General features: G+C 43.2%; 1 protein-coding gene across 1 annotated transcript; it reads left to right on the forward strand.

The window, feature by feature from the left end:
• The first annotated feature begins 374 nt into the window (after window positions 1-374).
• On the forward strand, window positions 375-18675 carry PCDH12 (protocadherin 12). Its single transcript, XM_060774269.2, has 5 exons — window positions 375-2409; window positions 5183-6042; window positions 9314-9411; window positions 13046-13158; window positions 16773-18675. Exons 2-5 carry the CDS (start codon window positions 5440-5442, stop codon window positions 17168-17170), a joined length of 1212 nt encoding a protein of 403 aa, XP_060630252.2. The 5' UTR covers window positions 375-2409; window positions 5183-5439; the 3' UTR covers window positions 17171-18675.
• The last annotated feature ends 664 nt before the right edge of the window (window positions 18676-19339 follow it).

Raw genomic sequence — 19339 nt, forward strand, 5'->3', positions numbered from 1 at the left:
CACCTTCTCTTTCCTCTTCTGACAAGATCTCTGTATCAGAAGTCTTCAATGGCTACAAGGCCTTTGTCATCCATTTTAGATTTTAAAAAAAGGTTCTACATGATATACAAAAATGAATTATGCAAAAGGTATAGGAATTGACCCTTTGCATAGTATGTGGACCTACTGTAATTTTAGAGCACCCTCTGCTGCCCAGTCTGTAAAGATCTTACTTTTTGTTTGCCAGGCTTCAAACATCTTTTGTAAAATATTCCCAGAAATGTTAAAATAGTAATAGATTATAATCTTTTCATCCTTGTTGCTAAACAGGAATAATGCCTGAATGTGTAAGTGTACATACAAATCATTTGTTTACTCACATCTTTTCTCTCATATTCTCAACAAAGCCCATACCTTGGAGTAGGAATTTGACTTTTTTTGTTTGTGACTTGCATGTAGTCATTACTGCTTTGAAAACCAACAAACACTGCAAATATATACATAGAATCATAGAATCAAAGAATCCTAGAACCATAGAGTTGGAAGAGACTTTGTGGGCTATCCAGTCCAACCCCATGTCAAGAAGCAGGAAAATCGCATTGAAAGAACTCCTGACAGATGGCTATCCAGCCTCTGCTTAAAAGCCTCCAAAGAAGGAACGTCCACCACACTCTGGGGCAGAGAGTTCCACTGCTGAACAGCTCTCACAGTCAGGAAGTTCTTCCTAATGTTCAGGTAGAATCTCCTTTCCTGTAGCTTGAAGCCATTGTTCTGCGTCCTAGTCTCCAGGGCAGTAGAAAACAAGCTTGCTCCCTCCTCCCTATGACTTCCCCGCACATATTTATACATGGCCATCATGCCTCCTCTCAGCCTTGTCTTCTTCAGGCTAAACATGCCCAGCTCTTTAAACTGCTCCTCATAGGGCTTGTTCTCCAGAACCTGGATCATTTTAGTTACTCTCCTCTGGACATATTCCATACAACACTTCTGGGATCTTCAAAATGATTTCTGAAGCTCTTCCCTTTCCCCCTTTGGATGGTATAATATGGTCGCCTTTGCAGTCTCTAATAGTTGGAATTTCAATGAGGAGTGGTGTGACTCAAGGTGGAAGCCCAAAATTTGTGAAGTCCAAGTTACTGGACTAGAGTGTTTCAAGCAGAATTGGAGTGTGAAGTCGCTGGAAAAGAACACAGTAAGCAAAGCACTGATAAGATCGAAAGTGAAAAGTGAGGGAAGTAAGGTTGACTTTGTTCTCATGTTAACATGTAATGAGGCTTTTCTCCATACCACACACTGCTTGGTAAACCAAACTGCTGGATGCAGTTTTGGAGTCAATAGGCCACCATGTGGGACATGCTGACTACAGACTTTGCTGAGTAGACCAAACTGATTTCTTTGTTTTGGCATGTCCAGGTCAAGTGTTGGGTTTTTTCGTCACACCTTAAGTCTTGGTGTTGCCTGTTGGATGCAGACGAAGCCATACGTTTTCCCAGTTTCCTTGCAAGCCCATCTAGGTCAAGCATCACACAGCTGGCCTGTTGCCTCCCCTTTCCTGTAGGCGAGGTTTCCCTAGGAAATGGCTTGGCAGGAAACTGAACGAAGTAAAGGGGCCGGGGTGCACACATTGTGCTCTTACTGAGGCTCTGACAGGGAGGGAAAACCATGGGGAGCACTAAGGTGAACATTTGGACTAGAGCTCCTCTTATCTAGAGACTGTAGTCTTCCTGAAACAAACAAACTGGAAAGGAGGATCCAGTGTCACCGTGGAGTTTGAAGGATAGCAGGGCTTAACTATGCTATGCTTTCATTCATAATAATGTTGTTAGTATTATACATTCTGGTCATTCATTTTTCTGTTGGTTGATTGTCAGAAAGTTACTACATTTGCCAGATTATATTGTCCAGTGTTAGAGGAAGTACAGATTAATAATGTGTTGAAGAGGCTGAGGAACTTCCTATACAGAGGACCATTGGAATATTAAAGGTATTTAATTCTTTTGTAGATTTTTCCCCACTTTCTTAAGATGGTTTGTTAAGTACATGGAGGTGGTTGAAGAGAGAGCCACTCTACCATCAGAGAGAGACCTGATTTGTATTATTTTTGCTTCCAAGAATATGGATCAATGTGGAATTCACATCTTGGATATCACTGACAGTTTGCCTCAAATTCTGGCACTGGAATTAGAGGTACCAGAAACTGTGTTGTTAGACTGAGCCCTGAAGCCAGATGCTGGCTCTAATACCTTCTGTTCCGACTTCCTGTTATCCAGTGAGAATTTTGTCTCGGAAATAACAGCTGGTTATGACAACACTTGCTTGGCAGCACTGGTGGCAGTTAAAGAAGTGGATTGGGAGCTCAACCCTTCTGATGTAGGTGTTCAAGACAGAGGCCATGATACGAATCCCATTCCAGCACATTGCAAAAATTTGGTAAGTGGATTTGTCAGCGATAATACTTTTGATATTAAAATCACCTTGGTAAGACAGTCAACAGTTGGAAAGTTAACTTAAGGATATCTTTGTTGTTCTGATGACAGTATTTGACTCTGATTTGTGGCAGTGTGGATTTTACAGCATCAAATGTATACCTTTTATGTTGTGAACCGCCCGGAGTCCCCATGGGGAGATAGGGAGGGACAGAAATAAAGGGCCATTCCACACAGCCCTATATCCCAGAATATCAAGGCAGGAGATCCCACGTTATTTGAGTGTGGGCTCAGATAACCCAGTTCAGAGCAGATATTGTGGGATTTTCTGCCTTGATATTCTGGGACATAGGGCTGTGTGGAAGGGCCCAAGATTTACTTACGTACTGTTTCAGGTAGTTATGGGCAAGTAGATTGCTACTCTGGTTTGGGTGGCTAGCCTTTTATCTTGAAAACAGTCAAAAGCTGTAAGCCACCATTTATACCAGTGGTCCTATTTATTTGTCGTGTCAGGGCAACCAGTCGATTATATTACATTTCTAACAGAACAAAGCAAGCAAACAAACAGACAAAATACAAAATTTGTGAGTTTGGTAGTTGATTAAATGTCCTTTGACCAGTAGCTGGCCACTTGGAGTGCTTCTGGTGTTGCTGCAAGAAGGTCCTCCATTGTGCATGTGGCAGGGCTCAGGTTGCATTGCAGCAGGTGGTCAGTGGTTTGCTCTTCTCCACATTCGCATGTCGTGGATTCCATTTTGTAGCTCCATTTCTGAAGGTTGGCTCTGCATCTCGTGGTGCCAGAGCCCAGTCTGTTCAGTGCCTTCTAAGTCGCCCAGTCCTCTGTGTGCCCAGGGGGGAGTCTCTCATTTGGTATCAGCCATTGGTTGAGGTTCTGGGTTTGAGCCTGCCACTTTTGGACTCTCGCTTGCTGAGGTGTTCCAGCAAGTGTCTCTGTAGATCTTAGAAAACTATTTCTAGATTTAAGTCGTTGGCGTGCTGGCTGATACCCAAACAGGGGATGAGCTGGGGATGTCTCTGCCTTGGTCCTTTCACTATTGTCTGCTACTTCCCGGCGGATGTCAGGTGGTGCGATACTGGCTAGACAGTGTAATTTCTCCAGTGGTGTAGGGCGCAGACACCCCATGATAATGCGGCATGTCTCATTAAGAGCCACATCCACTGTTTTAGCGTGGGGAGATGTGTTCCACACTGGGCATGCATACTCAGCAGCAGAGTAGCACAGCGCAAGGGCAGATGTCTTCACTGTATCTGGTTGTGATCCCCAGGTTATGCCAGTCAGCTTTCATATGATATTGTTTCTAGCACCCACTTTTTGCTTGAACCAGCATGCAAGCAAGCAACCAGTGGTCCTCAAACTTTTTAAACAGAGGGTCAGGTCACAGTCCCTCAAACTGTTGGAGGGCCGGATTATAATTTGAAAAAAGCATGAATACACATATCTTATTTGTAGTGCAAAAAACACTAAAAAACAATACAATCATTAAAATGAAGAACAATTTGAACAAATATAAACTTATTAGTATTTCAGTGGGAAGTGTGGGCCTGCTTTTGGCTGATGAGATAGGATTGTTGTTGTGTGCTTTCAAGTCGTTTCAGATGTAGGTTGACCCTGAGCGAGGGCGGGGTAAATGACCTTGGAGGGCCGTATCCGGCCCTTGGGGCTTAGTTTGAGGACCCCTGATTTAGACAGAAAGTCGAAAGAAGCTTTCTGAGGTTGCTAGTATTAAATTAGAGGACCCTTTACCTGCTCCAACTAGATGCTTCATTGTTCAGAGCAGAGATGCTGATGACAATATTCCTTGCTTTGAAGCAAATCTTTATAATGTTTCCATTGCTAAAAACAGTGAGATTGCATCTACTTTGCAAGTTGTCAGGGATGCAGAAGTATGCAGTGGGAACATCTGAGTCCATACAGGATCCATTGCTGAGAAGATTACCAGCTTTGACTTCAAATTGTAATATCTATGAATATACAATAGCCTGGGTTATCCTCCAAAATTTATGTTAAAGTCAATGCATGTGGTGTTAATGATAGCTCTGGAATGTGTCCAAAGTAGGGTGACTAAAACGATCAAGGGTCTGGAGAACCAGCCCTATGAGGAGCAGCTTAAAGAGCTGGGCATGTTTAGCCTGAAGAAGAGAAGGCTGAGGGGAAACATGATAGTCATGTATAAATATATGAGAGGAAGTCACAGGGAGGAGGGAGAGAACTTGTTTTATGCTGCCTTGGAGACTAGGACGCAGAACAATGGCTTCAAACTACAAGAAAGGAGTTTCCATCTGACCATTAGGAAGAACTTTTTGACTGTAAGAGCTGTTTGGCAGTGGAACTCTCTGCCCCAGAGTGTGGTGTAGGCTCCTTCTTTGGAAGCTTTTAAACAGAGGCTGGATGGCCATCTGTCGGGGGTGCTCTGAATGCAGTTTTCCTCCTTCTTGGCAGGGGGTTAGACTGGATGGCCCAACTCTATGATTCTATCCTTGTGGATAATAAAACTAGAGCTAGGTGGTGTCTTAGGCTGGATCTACACTGCCATATAACTCAGAGTATCAAATCAGACAATTCAGGTTATCTGTTTTCTACGCTGCCATATAATCTAGTTCAAAGCAGATACCGTAATCTGAGTTTTATATGGCAGTGTAGATGGGTCCTAGGTGAGTATAATCTGTGTGTGGATCTTAAATGGCTTATGTTCTCAATATTCTCAACCAATATTCTCAGCTAATATTCCATTTATTGTTCACTCTACTTGCAACAGGTGGGGATTCTGGTCCAAATTGGGCATTGCTGCACAACATTCAAAACGGCAATGAAACTGGTGTGTGAAGATCTGCATTGCTAGAAGCCTTGTCGTGAATGTGACCTGAAACTATCTGTGAGTGACCAAGGGGAGGTACTGCTCTACCCCAGCTTCCGGGTGAAGATAATATTTAGTAGACATTTTGAACATATGCTGGATCTTTTTCCTGTATCCCAGCCTGTCTGTAGTAGTTGCTTGCCTTTTCTCTGGTCAGCATGGGCTTGATTATGTCTTTGTGTAGAAGGGAGAAGCCTGGTACTATGGCCTACAACTGCCGGGAAGCAGAACAAGTGTACAGCCAACAGCTGCTGAAGAAGCCTCCCAAACCCATTGAGAAAGCAGACATCTGTATAGTGCCCGTATTGCGGCAGGAAGATGCAAAACAACCAGGGGCTGAAGTAGAGGCTCTGCCAGAAACTGTTTGGACCGATTGCTTGGGAAAGACATGCCACATGACTCCAACTCTGTACAGGACTCTGAGGAACCAGCAAAACCAAATCAGCTTTGTTGAACGAAGCGAACGGTTTGCTCTCCCTGCTATGCATGTGCAGCACAAGCCTTTGCCTGCTCTGAAGACTGGAAATCCTTGTGCTCAGGATGTGCAGCCCACTGGCCAAAAGGGCTATTCTGTTTCCTGGCCCAAGGGCCCTTTATCAGAAATGGCTCCACAATGCCAAGGCAGGCTGATTCCCAAAGCAAGCCCAGAGGAAGCTCACAGTCGCCGACACATCTTGAAGAGCCTGGTAAGGCTCTCCATGGCTGCACTTGCCGAACAAGTCCCTGGAGGACAGTTAAGCATCGAATCAGCCCCTGTACAGGTAAGAGGTGGCTGAGAAAAGGACGTGATGGGAAATGTATGGGTACAATAGTAATGGTAAAGGTTTTCCCCCTGACATTAAGTCCAGTTGTGTCCGACTCTGGGGTGTGGTGCTCATCTCCATTTCTAAGCCAAAGAGCCAGCGTTGTCCATAGACACCTCCAAGGTAATGTGGCCAGCATGATTGCATGGGCTCCTGGGTACAATCGGCATAGTTATATAATACAGTATTTTAAAATACAATTATTTTTTCAGATCTTTGTTTCAAAAATTACAACTTTTAAAAAGTTAAAACGAATAATTGGCTAAACAAGGGTGGTAGGCCATGAGGTAGGCTGATGCTGACCCAATAACAAAGTAAAGCACAGTTGTCTATTGGGGAGGAAGAGGCAGCATTAATATGATGATGATAATAATAATAATAATAATAATAATAATAATAATTTATTTATACCCCGCCACCATCTCCCCAAGGGGACTCGGGGCGGCTTACATGAGGCCAAGCCCAACAACACATCAGCAAAAACAAAACAGCAAGCAAATAAAACAGTACAATTAACATAACTTACATATAAACAATAACACAGAGAATTTAAAACCTTATGGCTGGGCCAGATGTAATCTTAAAACCTTATGGCTGGGCGTGAGCAGAGGTAGGATATATCTAAGCAGGAGGGTTTTAAAAGATAATGTAGGGAGACCAACCCAACGGGTAGTAAAGTGCATTGTTTTTCCAGGAACTGGTACCATGTTTATATCTGTTCGCTCCACTTGTTTCACTTTTTCCTGGAAGCTCTCCAGACATTGGCAGTTGATAAATCAATGATACCACTAGTCTAGTGGTTCCCAACCTTTTTTTTTTTTTTACTAGGAACCATTTTGACCAGGGACCACTTGACCAGGGACCACCTTGACCAGGGACCACTCTCCAACATTAGTACCAAAACGGTTACGAATCAGTTTTTGGTCAACTTTAGATTCAATTTGATTATTTGGGGTGCTGAATCAGAAAATTGCATTGGATAGACCACATCAGCTCTAGTTTCTGATACAGAACATATGCAATCCAGTAGTCACCATCTGCTTGCTCACAGAAAACCATATTTAATAATCTAGAGCTGCATAACTTATTTTAGGCCCACAAATTGGGAACCGCTGCACTAGTCTATGAACCACCAGACAGCCATACTGAATATCACTGGCTGGGTGAGAAAATATTTATTTATTTATTTACCGTATTTATATACCGCCTTTCTCAGCCCAAAGGCGACTCAAGGCAGTTTACATTCGGCACAATTCGATGCCCCCCAACATATAAAATACAATTAATATGAGTTCATAAAAAGTCAATAAAAACATAAATCCTTAGCGTCTCCTTACTAAAATCACTATTCCATTGCATCGTCCATCATTCCATTACTTCTGACTAATTACTTAATAGGGCTGCACATGTCTCTATTTATTTCTAGAGCCGTAAGATCGTCTGGGGAGGCCCTGCTCTCGGTCCCACCTCCATCTCAGATGCGTTTGGCGGGAACGAGAGACAGCACCTTCTTAGTGGTGGCCCCTTGGCTATGGAACACCTTTCCTGGGGATATTAGGCCTGTCATTGCCTAATTACATTGTATTTGCAAATGCCTGCTCAAAAAGCCAGGTTTTAACTTTTTTGGAAAATGTTAAGAGGGAGGGGGCCGATCTAATATCCCCAGGAAAGACGTTCCATAGCTGAGGGGCCACCACTAAGAAGGTGCTGTCTCTCGTTCCCGCCAAACGCATCTGAGATGGAGGCGGGACCGAGAGCAGGGCCTCCCCAGACGATCTTAGGGCCCTAGAAATAAATAGAGACATGTGCAGTCCTGTTAAGTAATTAGTCAGAAGTAATTCTCATGTCGTTCAGTGAGATGTAGGACCCTTCTGGACTGCCATCTAAAATCCAGATTATCTGCTTTGAACTGGATTATATGGCAGTATAGACGGCACCTTGGTTTATTTATATTTTATTTATTTGAGGTTCTTTTACCCTGCCCTTTTCACCCCGAAGGGGACTCAGGGCGGCTTACAGAAGCAAGGCACAATTCGATGCCAGCAGTACAAAACAATCAAAACATAAAATTACACAATTACATCACACTAGTTCATGCATTATATCAATAACATCAATAAAATCAATAAAACCAATACAAACCCAATTCCTCTCTTATATGGTCAGCGATCGCTAACTCATAGTTCTAGTTTTCCGTTCCACTTCATCAATCCTGTTGGTCTTATTCGCCTGATTGTCTTATTTAATTGCCAGATTGCCCAAAGGCCTGGTCCCATAACCACGTCTTCACCCTCCTCCTGAAGGAGAGGAGGGATGATGATGCCCTGATTTCCCCTGGGAGTGAGTTCCACAGGTGAGGGGCTATCACTGAGAAAGCCCTGCTCCTCGTCCCCACCAGCCTCACTTGTGACAGTGGTGTGGTCGAGAGCAGGGCCTCCCCAGATGATCTTAGATTTCGGGGTGGGACGTAGAGGGAGATACGTTCGGACAGATACACTGGACCGGAACCGTACAGGGTTTTGTAGGTCAAAACCAGCACCTTGAATTGTGCTCGGAACTGAACCGGCAGCCAGTGGAGCTGACATAACAGGGGGGTGGTATGCTCCCTGTATGTCGCTCCGGTGAGCAATCTGGCTGCCGCTCTTTGGACTAATTGAAGTTTCCGAACAGTCTTCAAGGGCAACCCCACGTAGGCCGCGTTGCAGTAGTCTATTCGGGATGTGACAAGAGCGGTTTCAGATATGCTTTTTGGATTTTACAAACCATACTCCATAGGGCTGAATATAATGCCAATTTCTATTTTGTTTGTCTTCTACCTTTCACTGATATAGTGACAGATACCAGTGAGACATGGGAGGGGAGAGTCTGAATCTCACCCCAGTCTTCAACATGTGTAGCTACTGTACTCTTTCAAGTTTCCAGTAGCGGATGTTGATGAAGACTTAGCTTAAAGGCATCACTGCTACTCAGGTTTGCTTGATTTACATCCTGTGTTTGTTTACACAGAAATAAGCTGCTGTATATATATATGAGGCACCTCATACCAATACAACTGGCTTGGGGTGAAGGGAGCAAGACAGAGAGAGTTCCTACTCTCTGATATCCAACTGAAAGAAAATCTCTTTCATATATATATAGTCCCTGAATGATGCATTGAGGTGGGGATATCCTGTCAGGAAACAGCTTTGGCAAGAATTGTTTGCAATAATTGGCTCTTCCTGCCTTTCAGCAAATCTCGCAGCTGCTGTCTCTTCTGCATCAGGGCCAAGTGCAGCCTAAACCCAACCACCGAGGGAATAAATACACTGCCAAACACGTCTGTTGTCGGTGAGTTTTATATATGCCGTGTGCTCTAAAGAGATTCAATCCAGAGATGACTGTGGCATTGAAGCCTTGACTGTCACTGGAACCATCAGATTGATAATAGGCGCAATTCTGTGCCTATAGGGCAATGTTTCTCAACCTGGGGGTCGGAACCCCTTTGGGGGTTGCGAGGGAGTGTCAGAGGGGTCACCAAAGACCATCAGAAAACATAGTATTTTCTGTTGGTCATGGGGGTTCTGTGGGGGAAGTTTGGTCCAATTCTATCATTGGAGGGGTTCAGAATGCTATTTCATCGCATGTGAACTATAAATCCCAACAACTACAACTCACAAATGTCAAGGTCTATTTCCCCCAAACTCCACCAGTGTTCACATTTGGGCATATTGAGTATTTGTGCCAAGTTTGGTCCAGATCCACCATTGTTTGAGTCCACAGTGTTCTCTGGGTGTAGGTGAACTACAAACTCCAAAAACTCAAGGTCAATGTCCACCAGACCCTTCCAGTCTTTTCTCTTACAGCTTACAGCTTTTTTATATTCCACCCTTCTCACCCCGCAGGGGACTCAGGACGGATTACAGTGTACACATATATGGCAAACATTCAATGCCAATTTTTGACATACAAACATATACAGACATACACAGAGGCTATTTAACATTTTCTGGCCATCAGGGAAGCTGTCGCTTTCATCGTCCATCTGCGACGCTGATGAAGCACTTCCGCATTCCCCGCATGCTTCCCCGCTGGAATGCTTTGCTGGAGTCTTCTTTATGGCCTCATAAATCAGTTAATTTAACCTCCCCACACTTTAAGGTGGTACCTAATTTTCCTACTTGACAGATGCAACTGTCTTTCAGGTTGCAAAGGTCGACAACAGGCTACACACAATTGGTTGGAAACCCACTCCAACCCGGGCTGGCTTCAAACTCATGATCTTTTGGCCAGAGTGATCTTAATGCAGCTGACACTCAGACAGCTGCGCCACAATCCCGGTGCAGTCTTGGTCATGGGAATTCTGTGTGCCAAGTTTAATTAAATTCCATCATTGGTGGAGTTCAGAAGGCTCTTTGATTTTAGGTGAACTATAAATCCCAGCAACTCCAACATTCCCAAATGACAAAATCAATCATCCCCATCCCACCAGTATTCAAATTTGGGCATATCGGGTATTTGGGATTTGAAAATACATCCTGCATATCAGATATTTACATTATGATTCATAACAGTAGCAAAATTACAGTTATGAAGTAGCAACAAAAATAATGTTGTTTGGGGGTCACCACAACATGAGGAACTCTACTAAGGGGTCACAGCATTAAGAAGGTTGAGAAACACTGCTATAGGGGTTGCTTTTTACTTCTCCCACAACTCGCGAACTACACAGAAGCTACTACAGGGGAAATTAGACAAAGGTTTAGTTGTGGCCTCACCTGCAGTTTACTGGTAAAACAATGCAGCCTCTTTCCTACTTCTACTTAGGCGATCCCTATTTGTCTGAGTAAGATTGTCTTCCAAGACCGGTATACTGGTGGTGGGTCTGTAGGTGACTGTGGAGCCCTATTCTTGATCTGCATGTTCTCCTTCAATGAGGGCATTGGTTCCCAGGTATAAGGTGGTCAAGTTAGGGTTGGCTTGACGCGCCTTCCTCTTGGCATGTTTCTTTCGCTCTCCATTCATAACTCTTCTAATTCTACAGCACTGCTGGTCTCAGCTGAGCTCCAGCTGGAGTGCTCAAGGGCCAGGGCTTCCCAGTTCTCAGCGTCTATGCCAGAGTTTTTAAGGTTGGCTTTGAGCCCATCTTTGAATCTCTTTTCCTGTCCTCCAACATTCCATTTTCCATTCCTGAGTTCGTAGTAGAGTGCCTGCTTTGGGAGACGATGGTTGGGCATCTGGACAACGTGGCTGGTCTAGCGGAGTTTTTGGCGGAGGACCATTGCTTCAATGCTGGTGGTCTTTGCTTCTTCCAGCACCCTGATGTTTGTCCGCTTGTCTTCCCAAGAGATTTGCAAGATTTTTCAGAGGCAACGCTGATGGAATAGTTCTAGGATTTGCATGTGACGTCTATAGATAGGCCACGTCTCGCAGATGTATAGTAGAGTTGGGAGGACAGTAGCTTTATAAACAAGCAGCTTGGTATCCCTACGGATGTCCCGGTCCTCTTTCCACTCCTTTTGCCAAAAAAAAAAAAAAAAAGGGGGGGGGGCGGAATTACCAATCAGTGGAGAATGGGAGTAAACTATGGTGTAGTTGAGGCTTGCGAGTTTTGAGACACTCATTATACTTAATCTCCTTTTAACTCTAGCATCAAATACATTGATCCACACCCAGCAGTGAACCATCACAGATCAGTTGCTACAGACAGATTTTCAAATTGTCTGAGGCCAATTCAAGCATAAGGTTTCCATTAGGTTTTAGTGTCCTGACATGCCCCCTCTGAAACAGCAATTGATGTGCCTTCCCATCAGTATTTATTTACTTACAGTACTAGCCATCCCCTGCCACACGTTGCTGTGGCCCAGTCTGATGATCTGGAAAATAAAGTAATGAGAAAGTGTTGGTTTCTAATATATGTAATTTCTTTATGCTTGTGGGTAAAGTATAAAGAAATTATAAAGTATTTCTTGCTGTTTCTTTGTCAGTGTTGATGTGGACATTGTTTGGTTTGCATACTCTGGAACATGCCACATATAATTGTCCTTCTTTAGCGGTCCTTTTCGAATCTATGATACTATATATCTGTGTGTGTGTGAATCATATCTGTCTATCTATATCTATGGCTGGATGGCTCTTTGTCAGGAGGGCTTTGATTACGTTTTCTTGCCCTAGTGAAGGGAGTTGGACTGGATAGCCTTAAGTATTTTCTGTTGGTCATGAGGGCTCTGTGTGGGAAGTTTGCCCCAATTCTGTCGTCGGTGGGGTTCAGAATGCTCTGATTGTCAGTGAGCTATAAATCCCAGTAACTACAACTCCCAAATGTCAAGGTCTATTTCCCCCAAACTCCCATCTGTGTTCATATTTGGGCATATGGAATATTCATGCCAGGTTTGCCCAGATCCATCATTGTCTGAGTTCACAGTGCTCTCTGGATGTAGGTGAACTACAACTCCCATTATGAACTCCAACAATGGAATTGAACCAATCTTGCCACACAGAACTCCCTTGACCAACAGAAAATACTGGAAGGGTTTGGTGGGCATTGACCTTGAGGTTTGGAGTTGTAGTTCACCTACATCCAGAGAACACTATGGACTCATACAATGATGGATCTGGACCAAACTTGCCATGAATACTCAACATGCCCAGTGTGAATGAACACTGAATGTGAATGAACACTGGAGGAGTTTGGGGAAAATAGACCTTGGCATTTGAGAGTTTTAGTTGCTGGGATTTATAGTTCACCTACAATAAAAGATCATTCTGATCCCCACCAATGATACAATTGGGCCAAACTTCCCACATGGAACCCCTATGACCAACGGAAAATACTATGTTTTTGGATGGTCTTTGGCGACCCCTCGTGACCCCCCCAGGGGTCCCGACCCCCAGGTTGAGAACCACTGATATAGACGATGATAACTGTGATAGGATGTCTGGTTTCTGCTTTGTTGGGTGGTACCAAGCTGCTTCTTTTTCCCAGGAACCCTCACCCAGATGCAGAGCATCTCATAACTAAGGAGAGCAACGAGAATAGACATCATGACCTGGACCTACTAGGAGAAGAACTTGGGAATCTTTTAGATTGTCCATCAGGTGAGATATGCTCAGTCATAGCTTTTCTACATTAGTGGTGGTAAGTGCCTGGAGCAATATTCTGCCTGTCATGGATCCATGAGTGAAAAGGTGAGAAAAGAACAGCCAGTCAGCCTTCATATTTCACATCATATTTCTGCCCTTACTCCTAACATAGTGATAATACTATATTACCTATGGATAGGCACAGAAAGAGAACAGCATGTTGCTAGGATACTTTTGTGGTGGCTAGTGAACGCAGTAGGTCTCCTGAGTGAATAATTTAGCTTGTTTCTGCTAGGAATAGACAGAACAAGGAACTATGTTGCTCACTGGCGCCTTTTTATATGCCCAGTACTTTGCATATAAAATTGCTTGGACCCATTCTGACTTGGCTGCTGGACCCAGACTGCTGACCAGGGTTAGGTATAAAGAACATATAATTCCCTTGTTACATCTCTTTGGGGGTAAAATTCAAAGCTGGACCTCTACAATCCCATATGGCTTGGGCCTCAATTATCTGGTGTGATAATCTCCCATATATATCGACTTGATTTTTGAGATCTTCAGGGGAGCCCCTTCTTTCTGTCACATCATTCTCATAGTTACATTTGGGGGAGGGACAAGAAGGTCTTTCCAATGGTGGCTCTGGAACAAGCGTCCAAGAGGCTCTGGAGACTTCTACAATGTCCTTGCAGCAAGTGTCAAAGGCTTTTCTTTTGATGGGCCTTAGGGAACTGATTGCTCATGTACTATGTGCATTTTTTTTTTACTTTAACGCATTAATAGTTCCATTCTATCTCAACTTTTGTATGTTTTCAGTGATACAATGTTTTTAAAAAAATCTGTTTTCACTTTTTAAATTCTCCTTGAGTCTTTAAGCTGGGGAAAAGTAGGAAATGAGTAAATGATCTGTCTAAATTTATATAAATAAAAATGTAATGGTCTTTTGTGGGATTAACATAACTCAAAAACCACTGGGCGAATTGACACCAAATTTGGACACAAGACACCTATCAGGTCAACCAGTGACTACCACTCATAAAAACACTGAAAAACACAGTGGAAAGAGACTTAAAAGCCAAAATAAATAAATAAATAAACATCACAACACATGTGCAAAACCACATATAAACACGCAAACACACATATACACACACACAAAACACATATACACAGACTGGGCCACAGCAACGCATGGCAGGGGATGGCTAGTAAATTAATAAATAACCCCCAGCCACAATTTTAAAAAATCTATTAGCCTGTCCGCCTGCTAATATTTTTATATATTCCACCTTTCTCCCAGTATGGGATCCAAAGTGGCAGCTCCCAGTACAGGCCCATAGTATACAATAGGACTGAGCTTCCCTTGAATTTTTTATCCATAGGGGGTCCTGAAACCAAATTCCAGTAGTGACCAGGGAGCCACTCTATTCATATGCACACACACACACATGTACACACAAAGGTATACACATGTACCTTCCTTTATGCATGCACGCATACAGAGAACAAACTTCCTTGTTTGGAGATGAAGACAAAAATCTTAGCTAACAAAGGGGAAATGAAGAATGACCATATTTACTCAAGTCTAATGCGCACCTCACATTTCAAAACCCTGAAACCAAAAAAAGGATTTGCTGGCGAATGTAATGTACAGCGGCAGCAAATGCACTGTTTGTAATTTGGCCAAAAAAGGTGCACATTGCAGTTGCTGCCTGCTTAGAATTCCTTCTTCCAAAACAAAGGCATTAGTACACCAAAGCTTCCAGCAATGGGAAATAAAACTTTAGGGTGCATCTATCTATGCTGTAGAATGAACCCGCTTTAAATGTCCTAGCTCAATGTTATGAAATTACATAGTTTTACAAGGTTTTGAGCTTTCTCTGCCAAAGAATGCTGATGTCCCACCAAACTACAAATCCCACAATTGCATAGCATTGAGTCAGGGCAGTTAAATTAGAGGTGACATTCCTCAAATAGGAGCACTAAGTGTTCCTGAAGCAGTTTTCCCCTTTGCTTTGGCACAGCAGTAAGATTACCGTATTATGCAAATCTAATGCACACCCTAATTTTGGTGAGGTAATTTAGAAGGTGAACATTAGACATGGCACTTCCTCTCATTTACATAGATGGAAAAATAATTTGGCTGACATGCTTCTAGCCAGCAGATGGAGACAAAGCAGTAGGTGAGCTCTGGGATCAGTATAACTGGGAGGAAAGGAGAAAGCTAATTCAGCAGCTTCGTAAATGCATTGTAGAGTCTTTCAAAGTTGCTGCAAGAAATCAGTTAAACCTTTCAAACTGTAACTAGCAACTGCTCTGATAGCTAAGTTGGAGATTTCCACATAACCTTTCCCTCATGCCTGAAATGGAACTCACAGAAACTTGAGTACCGTATATTCCGGCATATAAGACAACTGGGTGTATAAGATGACCCCCAACTTTTCCAGTTGAAATAGAGTTTGGGATATATTCGCCGTATAAGACTACCCCTCTTCCAATGCACACCAAATGAAAATTTAAAAAGCATCAGATTTGATTTCAATATGGTGATTTTCCTATTACTATACCTCCTTCTCTGCCTCTCAGATCTCGCACCTGCGCACCTGCACCACTTCACTGCACTCTTCAGGAGCGAGATCTGAGAGGCAGAGTAGGAGGTACAGTAATAGGATACAAGGGTGGGCCAGACAAGTAAAAGAGGTGTGTTTGTTTGGGCCCAGAGCCACTCTATCTCTTTTGTCTATACCCCCGGGTGCCCTGGACGCCTGCAGCTTGCTCCACCCTTCACTTACACCTTCCCGGTGAGGCGCCCCTTCACCTCACCATCGGGACTGCATTCAGTCCACGAATCCTGATGAATGGATTTTCTTCTACCGTACTTGTACAACGTTGCCCTTAACGCTTTCATGCAGTCGCTGCATATGGCAGGGACACGGCCATTGTCATTTTTGAACTTCCCCCACCATAAGCAACAACCACAGATTCTCCAATCCGATTGGAAATTTCATCACCCGCTCTATAAGATGACTCCCATGTATAAGACAACCTCCGCGTATAAGACGACCCCACATATAAGATGACCCCTGACTTTTGAGAAGATTCTTGAGAAGACTGGGTTAAAAAGTAGTCTTATATGCCAGAATATACGGTACTTGTACCCTCAACCCCCCCCCCCCCTTAGAGATAACCCATAAAAACTACAGACTCAGGACCGGACCCTACTGTCAACTTCTGCTGGAGGGCCTAGAAATGCCTATTAGGTTCACCTTCCCATCTCTAGCTTTTGAGATGTTCCCAGGGATTTGGAGCCAGGGAAGGGGTGGGAAAAGTACAGTGCAGCCTGAAAAGTGTAGCATAAACAGATTTTTAAAAGATGAAAACAATTGGGGATGCGGTCTAAGGGCCAGCCTTCCATGGTTCTATGGGAGGACAATACATCACCCTAACTCCCAGCAGTTGCCCATTCCTGTTCCAAGGGTCAGAAGCTTGTCTTTATTATTATTTCAAAGGAAGATTGAGATAATCAGAAAATCTGAATTCTATGATCAACGGGATTGCAGAACTCATACGGTCTTGAGTTTGTTTCTTCCATGGCAACTTTATTAATCTGTTCTTGCCCCACTTTGTAGGGCTTGGCCTGGACCGGCAGACTGAAGCAGACCCAGCATGGATGAGCAGGCTATCCATTCCTCTCTCAGTTGACTACAAGGACAATGTTGTCTCTCCCAGTGCTCTACTGTTTCCAATAAGTCAGGAAACTACAAACAGAGACGAACCCCACACTTTTGAGACCTTTGGCAAAGCAAAAGGATGCAAACTGAACACAGCCGAGCCGAGGCTGGCAAGCACCTTCCTCTCCGAAATGGGCACTCTGTTTGAGATGATTTTGGCTCAGAATCCCAGACCTGAAACTGATTCATCATTGAGCTTCTTGCAGCAAATGTCAATATGTAACAAAACCCTAGACCTGGATGGAGATGCTTTGGGAGCCAAGAGTAACAGACCTTTGGGCCACAGAACATGTTGAAAAAACGTTTTCAGTACAAAGGTATCTCTATGTCCTCTAGTTGCACCAGCAAAGTTGTGTGAACAAAAGTGCATGCACCTGCATGAAAAGAAGCACATGGAACAACCTTAAGACATAATCATATATATGCCAAATCTTTTGCTTTCCAGGTACTGTCAGCCAGTCTGCCAAATTTAAGAAATACCTTCTTAACATGGAGTGAAAACTGCAGAGATTCTAATTTCATTTCCTCACAAAACCAGGCTATAGGAAAATTTGTGTGGGAGGTTCTAGCTATTGTGTTGTCGAAGGCATTCATGGCTGGAATCACTGGATTGCTGTGAGTTTTCCAGGCTGTATGGCCATATTCCAGAAGCATTCTCTCCTGACATTTCACCCACATCTATGGCAGAACCTCTGAGGATGCCTGCCATAGATGTGAGTGAAACGTCAGGAGAGATGGCTTCTGGAACATGGTGATACACCCAGAAAACTTACAGCAACCCAGTTCTAGCTGTTGTTAACATGGATGGGACAATGAAAGGAAGTTTGGAGTACAGAAACATTTTCACCTCAAAACCTTTCTGATTCTGGGAGCAGGACTCTAAGGCAATACTGAAGTTTGATTGTCTTGTCTTTATCACACTTTCAGCCTCCAGTAGAAATTTCAGCATACTTTATGTTCCCATTCTCTGGGTTTGTGTTTTTTTTTTTTAACTAATATGACATTCTCAGGAATCACAATTTTGCTTCTAAACTCAGTTTTTATTCCAGCAGATTGACACTGCTGGTGAGAGAAAAGATTTTAATGTCACACCACTTTTGATGTCACAAACCTATATACTGTACAATCAACTTTGGGCTTACAGCTTGGATAACTCTTGGCATCATTTTAAAATTTCTCTTTTCAAAAATGTAGGCAAGAACTAGTTTTTTTGCCATAGAATCCCTTTTCTAGTAACAAAAGTTCAATGGTTTTTGTAATGCACTATGGACTGCAGGACCAGTGCACAGTAGCTTAGCATTAGCTTTAAAAAATTATTATTAAACCAACTGCCTATCTTACATTGGTCCTATCCATATCCAGCAATATTTCAGTACCGTGTTTTGAAAATCTTCATATTGGACTTTGTATCAGGCATTGAGTTTAGCTTAGAAACCAAATTGTTTATTGCATTCTATAAACTTCATCTTAATGAAGATTTGCTGTCATTGTCCGATTACTGCTGAAAAGAGACTTGATTGCCCGCTTCCCTCTGATTAAATATTACCTAGATTCATCATTTCAAACGTACTGCCTTTTTTTTTTTTTTTTGCTGCAGCAGTAAAGTCCAGCTCTGAAGTTTGTGAGACACCCTTTCCTTGAGCAAATCACCACTTTTACTTTCCTAGGTATAGAAGGAAAATACCATAGTCACACTTTTTATCCCTTTTTTGTTCAAAGTGGGGTGGTGGTGTGCAAATATTATGTGATTAAAAAAACTGTCTTTTGTTCTTTGGTTTGTTTTTTTAAAACAAACAAATAAACTTCCCTATTTATTTATTTACTGTGTTTATATACCACTTTTCTTTTCCGAACTCAAGAATGGAAAACGGAATGTTGGTGGGCAGGAAAAGAGATTTAAAGATGGGCTCAAAGCCAACCTTAAAAACTCTGGCATAGACACTGAGAACTGGGAAGCCTGGCCCTTGACCGCTCCAGCTGGAGGTCAGCTGTGACCAGCAGTGCTGCAGAATTTGAAGAGGCACGAATGGAGGGCGAAAGAGAGAAATGTGCCAAGAGGAAGGCACATCAAGCCAATCCTGACCAGGACCGCCTTCCACCTGGAAACCAATGCCCTCACTACAGGAGAAGATGCAGATCAAGAATAGGGCTCCACAGTCACCTACGGACCCACTGCCAGTGCACTGATCTTGGATGACAATCCTACTCGAACTATGAGGGATCGCCTAAGTAAATAAGTATACCACTTTTCTAACCCCGGGGGGAACGAAGGATGATCTGACCTCAAACAAACAACGCCATTTCTGTTTGCTTTTTTACTTAAACCTGCCTTGCCTTGGAGAAAAAAGGAGGGAAGATTCCCCCTCCCTTCCTTCCTTTCCTAAGGCAAGGCATTTTACAAAATCTGGAATCGAGCTGTTTGGAGAAAGGAGGGGAGAGTGGAGCTCCAGAGACTTCCATTGCAT

The sequence above is a fragment of the Anolis sagrei genome, chromosome 4 (assembly GCF_037176765.1).
Source record: "Anolis sagrei isolate rAnoSag1 chromosome 4, rAnoSag1.mat, whole genome shotgun sequence".
In the NCBI taxonomy this organism is placed as follows: Eukaryota; Metazoa; Chordata; class Lepidosauria; order Squamata; family Dactyloidae; genus Anolis; species Anolis sagrei.